Source organism: Haemorhous mexicanus, chromosome 5 (genome assembly GCF_027477595.1).
Source record: "Haemorhous mexicanus isolate bHaeMex1 chromosome 5, bHaeMex1.pri, whole genome shotgun sequence".
Lineage (NCBI taxonomy): Eukaryota > Metazoa > Chordata > Aves > Passeriformes > Fringillidae > Haemorhous > Haemorhous mexicanus.
In genome coordinates, this window is record NC_082345.1 from 38,107,412 (window position 1) to 38,121,034 (window position 13,623).

At 33.7% G+C, this 13,623-nt stretch overlaps 1 protein-coding gene across 7 annotated transcripts in view; it reads right to left on the bottom strand.

Annotated features, from left to right (window-relative positions):
* NAV3 (neuron navigator 3) overlaps positions 1-13,623 on the bottom strand; it is a 249,998-nt gene that overhangs the window by 143,211 nt on the left and 93,164 nt on the right. For all 7 annotated transcript variants that reach the window (XM_059846871.1, XM_059846869.1, XM_059846870.1 and 4 more), the window contains exons 4-5: positions 11,605-11,677; positions 7,761-7,938 (exon numbers count right to left, since the gene is read on the bottom strand). In XM_059846871.1, the coding sequence (XP_059702854.1) occupies positions 7,761-7,938; positions 11,605-11,677 (251 nt within the window). The remainder of the gene's footprint in view (positions 1-7,760; positions 7,939-11,604; positions 11,678-13,623) is intronic.

A 13,623-nucleotide genomic window follows, 5' to 3' on the forward strand; every position in this document is an offset into this window, starting at 1 on the left:
GAAAATCACCATATGTAGAATATCAAATTTGTTGCACAGTCTGTGAAAACAGTTAGATATAATAGATATAAAAAGGACTGACAGAAGGAAAAAATGTAAGTACAAACATAAAACTATGACTTAAGTGAATGTAAAAGTGCAAGGAAAAGACTGGGTCACCCATTGGTATGAAGGAATTTATTAAGGAATAAACAGGAACAAAGAAAGAATATCTCGCTTCATAATAGGTTTGCTATCAATCATCTGACAAAAAAGGAAAGAAAGAAAGAATGTGCTAATTTAACATGGCTACCCTTGCATTTTACATGTATTGAAATTTCATTTGCCATATACAAATAATTATAGGAAACCTCCAGTGTTCAGAAGGTGTCAGAATTAAATTGGTGGCAGGTCCTGGAAAGTAATAAATGTATGGACATTTACATCAGATTTCATTTTCAGAGAATGAGAAGATCTAATGAATTTCGTAGAATGTGAGGGCAGAGCAACAAAGAATGTCTGAAGGGAAAATAACTTAATTATAAAGCTTCTATTCCTTCAGAAACAAATATATAAAAGATTGGATTCAAGTGCTACAAGGTGGAATGGAACACCTCCCATTAAATTCTAAATGATCTGGATTAGCAACAGTGAAAATTATGGCCAAAGTGCATCAAAACTGACATATAAAAAGTAATGAATGGCAAGGGTGACACAGGCCAGACAATGAGAATATCTGAAATGTACAAAATGAGAATTTCCACGAAACTGATTTAAAACACTCTTTTGAAAACTGGAAGAACAGATAATGAGAAAAGATGACAGTTGCATTTTGAACTGCAAACAGCAGAAGAGAAGGGAAAAATGAATGTTGAACAGAGGTAACTTATAAACAGGTGATCTCAGGGTAACTGCATGCCACAGGTTCCTAAAGAAAGTGTTCAGACATACATCAGGTCCTTCGCAAGGAGAAAAAACTGTGCAACAAACAAGGGGAGATACCAGTCAGTGAAAGACAAGTTTGAAGGATCCAGCCCACAGAAATAGCTAAGAAGGTAAAAGATTCAAGCAGCTTATGAAGGACTGGTGGATGAACAGTTTAAAAAAATCGAAATGCTAGTGAGAGAATAAAAATGCTTTTTAATTTGCATTTTTTATTTTCTCTCTAGGCATGCAATAGTCTGCTAGAGTGGTGTATTATAACTATAGAAAAGAACCTGAATGTCACTTTTAAACACACTTTCCCCCATTATTTTAAGCTGAAGAAATGTTATTAGATGCCTTCTTAGAGAGGATGGGTTACATGGAAGATGTATATGAAAAATATGTTCTGACTAATGCTTTGTTCTATCTTTTCTGTGTGAAGGTTTTTACACTGGCTAGTCATTTGCCACTGAGACACACTAAATGCTTTGTTTACTTGGGCTTCAGGACAAATATGATGAAAGAACTTCCTTTCTGAAGCTTCTGTGATTTGGAACCTTGAAGGCTGTAATGATTGCATCTTTGGGGAGCAGAACAAAATGGAGCCACAGCTGATTTGCAAGGTAAAATAAAAGGTTAAAATAAAACTAAACACCCAAAGGCCATTTAAAGGTCAGCTTCCTGCAGATCCTGGAACAATCACACAAAGCAACTCATTCTGCATTATCTCCCAGACATATAAAAATACATCAGATTAGATTAATAGCGCTTAGACCCTTACTAGCAAAAAGAGAACAGAAAGAAGAAATAAGTATTTTTTAAATTTTTCTTTCTTCAGAATCAGTGATTTGGTAATGATTCCACAGTGGGAAAAGCAGGAACTACCTACCTGCCTCTTTCCTTTCAACAAAACCAAGTGACTAGCAAAGGCATGAACTAAGGACAGCAAAGGGACTTGTTTCATCCCTTTCCTATATATTAACCAAGAAACACACACAGCTATGTACATCTTCCATTTTCCAGCCTATGTCAGTGCAACACACTTGGTGTAGATTGCTGTAACCATATTTTAAACCTTCAGAATATTAATATTTTTAACCTTAATTAATATTTCAATGAAGGCCTTTTTCTAAACAGAGTGATGTAATCAAGGTTGCCATGCAGATTCCCACTCTTCTGACCTGGATCTATTTCAATTCATAATCATAAGCACTACATTTTCATTACTGAATTTTACACAGCACAAACTCTGCATCCAAGATGCTTAATTTCTTCTCTAGTACTTTTGAGCAGCAGGCAACGTGAAACCCTGTTCCTTGCAGTAGTTATATATGCAACTGCCTGCAGAAATCAGCTACCCAACTTTGTTTATATGCTCAGGAAAACCAGGGTGTACTTTTAATATAACAAATTTAACAAAATCCATCTGGACCTCAAGCTGTGCTCATCATTCCTGTACATGATAAAATAGTTTGTCTGTCTAGGGGAATTTTTCTGACAGCTTACTGAAACCAGTTACTGTCTAATATGTAAATGAGACAGAACTTCTTTCATCCACATGTGTTTTCTCTTAGTGTCTGTGTGGTTGAAAGATCATCACCACAGATGTATTGCTCTGATAATGGAATCCACTACCAAAGCGAAGCATAAAAATATAATATAGCCATTGTTATCATCTATCAGTACTGACAGATATAAATAAGGCCACCAGCACTGTATTTTTAAAAATAAACCTCAGAGCTGCAATAAAGTCATAAGGAAAGAGTGAAGTGCCAACTTCAGATTTCTAAATATTCCATTCCCACAGTTAGTCATGGAAGAATACAGGAAATTTTAGGATAAAAAGAAATCAGAAATCACATCTAAAACTATTCTTTGCCTTTGGTTACTATTTATTTACTGCAGATTTTTTCACTAACAGTCTAATAATTTCAGAGTTTATATAATTACTGGTACAAACCTATGATCTTCCATAAAGAAAGTATGCTTTTTGCAAGGCAATTTCACTTACCATGAATCAACTCCCTTCCTTCCTTTTACATTTAATTTGAAATGCTGCTGTTGCCATAGGACTAGATAGGCAAATAATACTCTTTAACAAGAAGAATCTTGCTTGCCTTCCGTATGCACAGCTTTCACAATTCTGACATTGGTCACAAACAGTTTATGTGGGAACAGGAATTTTAAAGTATTGCCACACTGACTGGATTTTGGATAACTTTGTAAGGAGCCTGGAAAAGATTCATTATCCTCCCATGCAAACTTAACACTTAGGAAAGAGAGGTTCCTCCAGAAATTGGTTTAATTACATTCCTGTGTTGTCTCCTAGTCACATGAGGACAAGTAGCCTCCTGGATCAGTCTCCTGAATTCCCCATTTCTGCACCAATCTAACCCAGACAGTCTTGTGATATTCTGATTATAACCTTCCCCCAGGGCTTCTGTTTGTTTACCTTAGCAAAACAAGCTGAGTATGAAACGTGTAGAGATCTAATATAATTTGGTGGCTGTTTCAGTTTTTGTGGACAAAGGGCTCAAACACTGTACAAAGCAGCTTGTCTTCAGTGGCACGTGGAAATGTTCAGACACGGTATTGATCACAGACATTGATCATTACTGAGGACAGCATAACCTGGAAATGGGGATGAGTGCCATCACCACTACCATCACCAGCATCATCACCACCATCACCAGCAGGACTAGTCTTTTAAATTAGGAGAGTGAGATGCTAGCCCTGCACATACAAAGACAAAACCTTCTTGGTCTTCAACAACCTCTGTTATCTGACCATTTTCAGGGTGACTTCTCAGAGGTATTTCCTTCTCCCATGTATAATCTATATTCCTCTTGGAAAAAGTAAAGGGCATGACCTTCTCCTATTTGTTTAATAAAGAAAATACAGCAGCTTTTTACCTCCTAGGAAATAAAGTTGACATTACAATATGCTTAGTATACATTAGCTGGAAGCAATGAAGAAGATTACTTTTCTTATAGAATATTGTAACCTAAAATAACATCAGTTATTAATATAAACTAAGATATAGTTTCAAATACTTAAAGTACAACATGAAATGTGACTGATTACTGAAGTTTTAAGAAAATGTATAAAGTCTATAAGAAGGACCCACCTTTTTCAGTGTATATATTTTGCTTTTGCTTACATGTAGGTGCACATACAAACACATGGATATCAAACACACTTAAATGTACAGAGTGTGTCAGAAAGACATTTTTACTTCTCAGGTAAATATGCAAAGTAAACACATGTGAGTCTTCCAGTAAAATAAAGTACCCATGGTTTAAGAAGATGATTTTCACAATACCCTCAAAAAATTTACTCAAATTAAGTTTGAAGCATTTTGCCATTATTGAAAAATTACGAATGTCCCATTCAGGTGTTAGCATCTACATTCATCATCTGGCTTCAGCCATAATAATAATTATTGTTCCTTTCAAAAATAGTTCAATAATTCCTGAAATAACAATTTCTAGGTAATAAAAGACCACAGGTCAATTTAATGGAAACTATTTTCTGTTATGTGCATTTGCCAAATATTTTTTCAAAAATATACACCGTAAGGGATTTTCTGCCTTAGGGCTTCTGCATACCAAACTTTTCCACAGTTATGTTACAAATGTTAGAAAACAGAAAGAATTAAGAATTTTTAAAAACATATTCAGAACTGCAACACGGTAATAAAAAAAGGCATACCTGCACAATAATTGTGTAATAACAAATAGCCATAAAGATAAACACTTACTATGAAAGGATAAACCAGCTGGTTTTATCAACAGCACTTCAGAAAAAAAGTAAAATTACTCAATTTTTGATTGACAGCAGTTAGACTATCTATTGAGTTAATTTCATATAGACAGTGAGAAGAATGTACATTAATATACACTTCAGATTTTATCACTTCCCAAAATTCTCCATGCAGTGAAATGTGTAGGTTTCAGTATCTGTATGAAACTACTTTTTGCCAAAAATATTGAAAGATCTTAAGTGCCCCATAGAGCAGTCATGTGAGTTCCTAAAGACCTTCTAAATCATGAGCTTCCCCCCGCTCAGTTATGTTGGTTGCATTTCTAATTATTGCTGAGACACTCCTGACATGAAAGCAATCATAGAAATCCATTTGAGGAATCATGTAAGCTACCTGTCCACATTACAGACAACAAAAAGTGAGCAAGAGGCAAGATGGATCTCACCAAAGTAATCTTTTCCTTCTTAATTCATATTTTGGCTTCTTTCTAAAAGGCAGTTTTTATTTACTCATTAGCATCTTTAAACTAAAAAGGTGTTTGGCAAATATTTTAAAATAATATATCAAAATATTTATTTTATTAGGAAAAATTTAATTGAAATAAATGGCTGTTATGAAAATAAGTGTTGGTAAGTCCACCAGAGAGAATTCACATCAGTGTATGTTTATATATGTTCATCTATTAGTGGAAAACTTGTTTTCACATGTAGTCATTTTTCTTAAGAAGGGAAATATTATTTTATGCTAATTTATTTATACTTCTTCAAAAATTTACAAATAAAAAAAAGAAAATTAGTAGTAAAAAAATTGTATTTCTTTTTGTTTCTAAGTTCCAGGGCTCCTTGTTTTGCTAGCAGCTCATATAATACTAGATGTATTTAAATTTATAGTAGAAGATAGAAAGCTTTCATATAGGAGAAATTTTTTGGTAGGCACCTTTCTTTATCCTTAAAGACTTACATGAAAAATATATGAATAGAAGAAACCATACTCCCTCAAGCAATACAGACTTTATAGTAACAAGCATCAAACTTCTCTGCACGTGAAAGCAAATAGAAAAAAATTTGCTTTCAGTTTACAGATAAGAATTAAGAAGGATGCCATCAATCTTGGTCTGGTAATTTTTTACATAGAAATATTTTACATCTGAAACCCAGTTATGACCAGAAATTTAATCAAAGAATTTAATTATTTTAAACTCCTAGATTAAAGTGGAAGGTCTAAAGCACACTGATGGAAGCTGAAATTTTTTTACACCAGCCTTAGATGTCACTCTACAAAATCATAAATGAGGAGAATCTGGGACATGGAATAATTTCCTTCCTTCTCAATGAAGCACGTTTTAACATAGCAAAACAGAAGAGGATAAAAAAGTGCAGAAGGAACATGAGATCTCAGGGAATTATAATGGAAAGCTTAATAAAAGATTCAGCATCTCTTTGCCTACCATGTGGATTCACCATCATCCAAACAGTAAAAAAACTTCTTTATCCAGACTTTTTGGGACAAACTCTTGCAATAGTCATGATGTACAAAGAACACTGTAATTTTTTTTTATTATTAAAAATTCACCATGGATAAATTATAAAATCAGGAAATGTTTCAGTTCTTTCACTAAATTAAAACCAAAAAACAGTAACCAAAGGTATTTATAGGAAGCTGGCTAAGTTCTTAATTCCCCTGATTGAAGCTGTGAGTGCTTAATTCCTGAATAACAATATGTTATTGTCTCTTATGCAGTATTAAATATCCTTCATAAAGCAGAAATTCAGCTGTGGAAAATGCTGAGAATGGTCAGACTCTTCTGGGGCCCCACCATAATTTCCCAGATTACACGTTAATAGTATACTTCACAGGGAAAACCTTCAAAGACATTAATTTTCAGTACGAGAGAAAATAAAAGCACTTCACTTCATAATGCCCCAGCCAAACACATGGATCTTAATTTTTGCATCAAATGAGGTAATTAACATGTTATTAGCAACACTTCCCTCCAAAACATATTTTTGAAACACTTCTAGTTCCAAGATACAGATTTCTATCAGGCTGAAGTCTTCTTTGTCCATTGAAGAAGAAATATGTTTATTATGTACATTAGGTGTAATTATACACATTGTATACAATGTATATATTATATACATTGCATAAAGTTTAATTTATATATCAATGGAATTAAGAACCAGAATCTCAATATATTAGTCTGATATTTTTAATCCAATCTAGATCATTGACTTACCACACTCTCAACATACAGTTGTTCAGTAAGGCCACAAAAATGTTTTGAACAAGGTTATAGAATATGGAACAAGTACTAAATCCAACAAAGCAACAGACAAAACTCTTCATGAAGATCTACAGTTTACTTTTTTTAAACTTCCCCAATAAAATATGCGTTGTTAATATTCCTTCCATTGAACCAGATATTTCTGTTTCAAACTCATTCTTCTATAGTGGCCTTCAAGCAACTACCTTCAAAAATGTTTTCAGATACAGTTAGAAAGTAATGTAATTCAGAAATTATTGGGTTCCAATGAGTGCTTTGTTTTTGTCTTAAAACTAAATAAAAACTGCCCTCTTAAAAGAAACAACTAGATTTAGGCTGTTTATTTTCCCTTGTACAAAACATTCAAATAGAATTAGGCCCTCAAAAACCAGAATGTGTGGGGATAAAAATAGTTTATAACAAATGAAAGTATTAATTGTGCCTTTTCCCCATTTGTTTTGTTAATTATTGGGAATTTTTTATTTACATGTGGAACTGGGAATGTGAAGAAAGCATGAAAATAACAAATTTACTAGCCACATGGTGTGCTAGCAGTCTCTTATTGTGCAATGTGCAGAAAAATCAATAATAAAGTAAAAGAAAGGCTTAAAATTAACTAACATTGGAACTAAAACTTACTGGTATTGTTCTCTGCTCTTACTCCAACTTTACTCCCAAGAAATGTGGGCTGAGTATCAAAAAACACATTGAAACTGCTGTGTAAACAGCTAAAAAAAAATTAATTAGCCTATTTTTTAAACAAAATTTTGTCTTTGTCGAACAGAAAAATGAAAAGCTTTTACATCTGAGAAAAATAACTTTTTAACCTACCTTGACTGCATATCTTGGTGTGTTTTAGACTGGCTGATTTCAGCTGGAGTTGAAGGGACTTGTTGTTGTAGCTCCACCAAAGACTGGTAGTACTGTTGCTGATGATGTTGCTGCTGTTTGTACCGAGACAAACTGAAAAACAGCCCTAAAATGGCTTTCAAATTTCCATTCCTTATTTCTATTAAAAAAACAAAAGAGAAAAGGAAGTGAAAACACTTGGGTTTTAGACTTCAGTTTGTACAAGTCATACTAGAGTATGTCTGTACATACCTATAGCTATACATGTTTATGTCTTATATCTCTTAATTTACCTGTAATATCAGAGGCATTTAAGGTGTCACTGATAGTATATTTTTTATTATAATTTTTGGGGCTTTATGTGTCAGTGTTGCAATAAACTCCTATCTCTACAATGCCTTCATGATGAGCCATTGGTATGGTCATAAACAATAGTATATCCAACCTTAAATCAGACACATTTCTGAAATGTCCTGTCCCAAGAAAGTACAAATATTCTAATTAAGGAAAAGCTCATTCAGAAAAATCTGAATTCTTTCTAGTCTTAAATATACATCCCTTCAAACCTCATCATTTTAAATTACTCTTTTTGCTTTTGGAGAAAATTCTGTGCACATTGGTAGTAAACAGTGAGTTCTGGAAAAATCAAAAAGATTGCATAGCAATGGTTCTTGTTAGTGAGAACCTATCCATTCATAGAGATGTGTGCAGGAAACGAGAGAAGAAAATAAATGGAAGGCTGTTTTTAAGAAAGGTCACTGTAATGCTCAGGATGACATCTTTGAACTTTCAAATGACATGATTTTATAGCTTTCTATTTTATACTGCTATTACTGACAATGAAGAAAAAAACTGCAGCTTTGATGAGGCTAAACAGCTACCCGAATACAATTCTGGTGAGCCCCAGTAGCATCCCTATGACTCTCATTACTTTTTTAGCTTTTTCCCAGCCCGAGATGAAGATTTTACATGGATGTTGTCATTCTTTGCTGATAAAGGATCTCAGTGTCAAAAAGAAACCTCAGAAGACTTTAATGAAATTATCTGCAGCATGTAGGTCTGTTCATAACCTCATAATTAATTTTCTTTGGCACTGACCACCTTGGGAAAGATTTTTATTAGACCTATAGACTTGCAACCTGACATGCAATGCCACAACCTTTCTGCCTTCCCTGCAAATCAAAATGCTGAGCTGTGTGTGCTTCACAGCTTTCCTAGGCAAATTTTCAAGTTGAATTTATACAAAATTACTGTCATTTTCATGTCTCTTTAACCATATTAATTTTCTTTCAATAGGATTAGGTGAAATGTTAATACATATACTAATAAACACTGGAGCTTTTATGCTCACAACCTGTTATTCAAAAGCAAACCTAATCCTGGACCCTGGAATATACTTTTCAAGATGTAAATTTGTTCTAAGCAGCCATACTTATTTATCTCCTCTGTGAAGATGCTGCAGGATCTTTGATTAGCAATGAGACCACAAGAGATATGCAGAACTTTCCCAGAACAAGTAAACTTTTTAGGCAATATGACTTTTGCAGTCATGTTGGTTTCAAGGAAGATCATTGTAAAGGAATACAGAAAATTTGTATTTAAAATTATCCTAAATACACCCCCCAAAAAAACATATAACTATCCATTTAAAGTGGCTCTGGTTTGAGAAGACTGCCAGTACATGACACCAGTTTATTTATTCTAAAAATTTGGCATCACTTGATGCTCAGGAGAAGAAACCTTTATTAAATCTCACTTAACATTTTTCAGTCTTAAAATTTTGTGTTAATATATTTGTGACTATCTTTAGGGAAGGATGCTATTACTGACTTTTTCTTTCCTAATTTTAATAGACTTAAAGTTAGAATATTTTTCACAAGCCAAAAATCCAGAAACTTCTAATGTGTACTAAACATATATTTGGAAAAGGAGGAGATTGTTTTTCTTTGTTTTTCTTTGGATAATTATTTATCCTCTGGGCTCTCAAGCAGATATTTGGCAGCCAAGACTTGAAAATTACTTTTTTTCTAGACCTCTTTGTTCAATTGTCAAAATGAGGTCATGAACTGGTTGTGAGATCTTCAAAACTTGTTAAGCTAATGGTTTATTGTTCCACAACCTCTCAGGTCAATATTAAATGACCCAGGAGTACAAGATGCATTTAACAAAGCTTATTACAATAAACCGAATTTCTTCTCCCCCTAAAAAACTGTAATACTCAGGATTTCACACAGTAAAAATGGTATATTTAAGGAAATCACACCTGTGCAGTACTTTGAAGATGATCATTATGAAGAGAGTGCTGGATTTACTCCAGATTCATGACTAACTGTGTAACAGCAGAATTCATTTTAATCTTACTTCAGCACTAAATGTTAAAATTTGGTTTTGAAGAATAAAGAGCATTTTAAATCATAGTCCTTGTACTTAGTCCTATGTAGTAGCATTGCTTTTAGTAGTATGTGAACTTAAAGCCACACAATTGAAGCATATATCCTATTAAAAATATTTTCCAAAGCAAAACAACAGTAGGAATAAAGGCACTGCAGAATGCAGGAAGATTCTGATTTTAAAAAGTACAGAAAATGTATCATATACCATGCCAATGCACTAAAAAATGATGAGTATTCTCATAAAATAAATTCATGCTATTCAAACCATTAATTCATACTTTATATCAAAGTAAAACTAGGCTGCTCTAGAAATTCTGGTTCTAAATAGCTTTGAGGTGAATGAGAGCATGCAAACTTTCAGTATTCTCTGGCAACAGGATATCTACCAGTAGACACAAAGGTTCTCCTAAATCACTTGGGAGCTTTTAACAATTTGACAATCAAGGTGAATAGACAGTACATATCATGTCTGTGTTGCATGTTTGAAATCCTAGATAGCTTCAGATGGGAAAAGACAGTAATTCTGAGTTAATTTATAAATAAAATAGTGGTTAGCATTCCAAATTTTTTCTCCAGGAATCTTTTAGAATTCAACTGAAATTACCATCTCTGGAAAAAAAAATTTCCTTCCAGCTTTTAGTTGTGCTAGGAGCAAAATAAAAATACAGGGGTGCATCTCTGGACCTGTTACCTTCAGGTGCCATAGAGGTCAAAGGGATTTTGAAGGTGTGCAGCACCTTGCAGAACTGCTTAATTTGCACCAGGACAAAGACATATACATTTTATTAATTCACTTGCCTCTTACATAAACAAGGCAATATTATGTAATAATTAAAACAACTGGTATTTTTAATGTTTTTTATTTATTATATTTATTAATTTAGTTGCAACAACATTAGGCAATCATTTAAGGTGACTAATACAGCAGAATAACTGAAGCAGCAAAAACATTGACTCTTTGACTTATTAGGAGACATCAAAGGAATACTATAATTTTCAGACTCATCTGGACAGCATTACTACTACCAATAAATTTGCTGAAACAAATAGTCTTCCCTGGGTTTATTTAACTGAGCAAGATTCTTATGTTCTTGTTTGCTGTTTTGAATCAAATATATGAACAAGTTAAAAAAAAAAAGTATGCTTGGGAAGTTCTGTGCCTATCTAATATTTTGGAGATAACATTAAAAGATTAATACCATTGAAAAAATTTCGGTTTAAAACATTGTCTCAAGCTTCATGAACGTTGCATTGCTTGGTTCAATTTCAAGGGAAAATTAAAAGGAAACTCTCTCACTTGTTATCATTAATCTATATTTGCATGCTGTTCAAGACAGCTGGAGCTTGGTATTTAGGTGCAAGTGATTTGTATTAAGAAATTCAGCTTTCAGAATAAAATTTTGTTATTTGTTCTGATGATTTGTTTCTCTTACCTTCTGCAGAAAGACCTTGGACATTTACGCCTCTGGCTGCCAGAAAGCTAAGGCAGACATCAACATTCTCAATCTGCAACATGAATAGAAATAACAAGCAGGATAAGACTATTTTACAAACAAAAAAACCCCCTGCTCAGGAATGAATACTTTACATTCATTGCATACTATAGCTCTTTATCAAAGTTTAGCAAGAATGATTACTGCTAATTGGGGAATCAAGATAAAGCTTCCATTGTCTGCTTTGGTGCTTAAAAACAATTCACAAATGCCCAATCCAGAATGGCATGCTGGCAACTCAGCAACCCACCTAGTTAACATAAAACTGGATTTTTTATGCTACAAACAAGCAGCAGTGAAAGCACCCATAGAGAATTGGACACTGAATATATGCCTGCAGATGTGAGCCGCTGAGTTTACTAAAAATGTAAGCAAAAACAGTGTAAGCAAAGGTACTTGCTTGGGATGATGTGGGATTCTGTGAAAATTATATCACTCTCTTTAGTGGTTGTTCCTCTAATATCTTTCCCTCAAATAATACAATAAATAAATTTAATTTATTTATTGTTTATGCTCTTCAGAAGAGTTTTTGCTTAGTAAATAAAATGGTGCTGCCTTCTCTTGGTGATTTAGAAGAAACCTACAGCTACCACAGAGAGCTTTAGGTACAAAAATGTAGCCTTTTAGGCTACAGATCAATAAAAGAATAGAACTTCTGCCTCTAAAATGAATAATCACAGAATTAGACTTCTTTCATGTGTCTAATAGATGATGGAGACAGGGTGTTCCAAAACATTCTTGAGTCACCATCCTCAGCTGATTACCCCAGTCCTTCCAGGACCTCTGAAGGAATAATCAGCTATAAACATAAAAATTACTATCTTTGTCTACATATATGCTGATATGAAAACAGAAAAAATAAGTATCGAAAGGTGTTATGTTTTGAGTGGCTTCAACAGGTTTGATTTTAAAATACTATTTTAGGTTGATGCATTTATTTCAAGGCAATTAGGACCAAAAAAATAAAACAAAATTGAACAATATATTTTAAATGCCAATTATCACTGGAGAACTTTATAATAAAGTAAAGAATACTCAACATTAAAAACATAAAGCTGCAGTAACTCAAGTCCATGCAGTTATTTTATTTGAATGGTTAGACATTTTACAAAGTCTCATGTCAATGATTTTCAACCATCAAAACAGAAGGGGTGTATTCACTCCTGGAAAGAAAGCTACTTGGTCCTTGGCAGTATCTTTTCTCAACTAGGAAAGTCTTTAATGACTGTCATCTTTCTTTATTGGAGTTCTGCCATTGTTCTCTGGAAATGGCAGTAGCTAAGAGGATATAAATATTCTTTTTTTACTGCTGACCCTAGAAATATGTATGACGAGTCTACAGAATGTCTTGATCCATGGGTATAAATGTAAAAATTTGTAAATACCTGAAAAATATTCAGATCTGCTCTTCAAGGACAATAAAGGTCAATACACTATTAAACACATTTTTAGAAGTCTTTTCAAACCTTGATTTCAAGGGCATAGTAACATTTACAGTGAATGATAAACAATTTTTTTACTGAGTCAATTACAAAAGAGAACCAAAACTTGAAGTCTGCAATTAAACAAATGAAATTTACTAAAAATTTGGTTTCTACCATAAAGGTTTCAGAAATCAGTTTATGGTGGGTGTCACCAATTTTCACAGCTTAGAATATGGAATAACCATCCTAAAATCAACGGGATTACTCCAGCTCTGGCCCAGCACAGTCACGGCAGCAAACCAGGCATTAACTGTCATTTTCTTAAATGTTTATGTAGTTTTACACCACAAAAAAGCCCCAAATTACCTAGGTAATTTTGTTAATACATAGAGACGTGACACAGCTAAATCAGTTGCAAGTTGGCTGTGGCTAAAATAGGAAGATCTGATTCTTCCTCACCTCCTCTTCCTCCCAGATGTGAGAGCCCTGCCGCTGCTGGGCTTCAGCGCTTCTCGGAGGGCACCAGGAGCTGGCT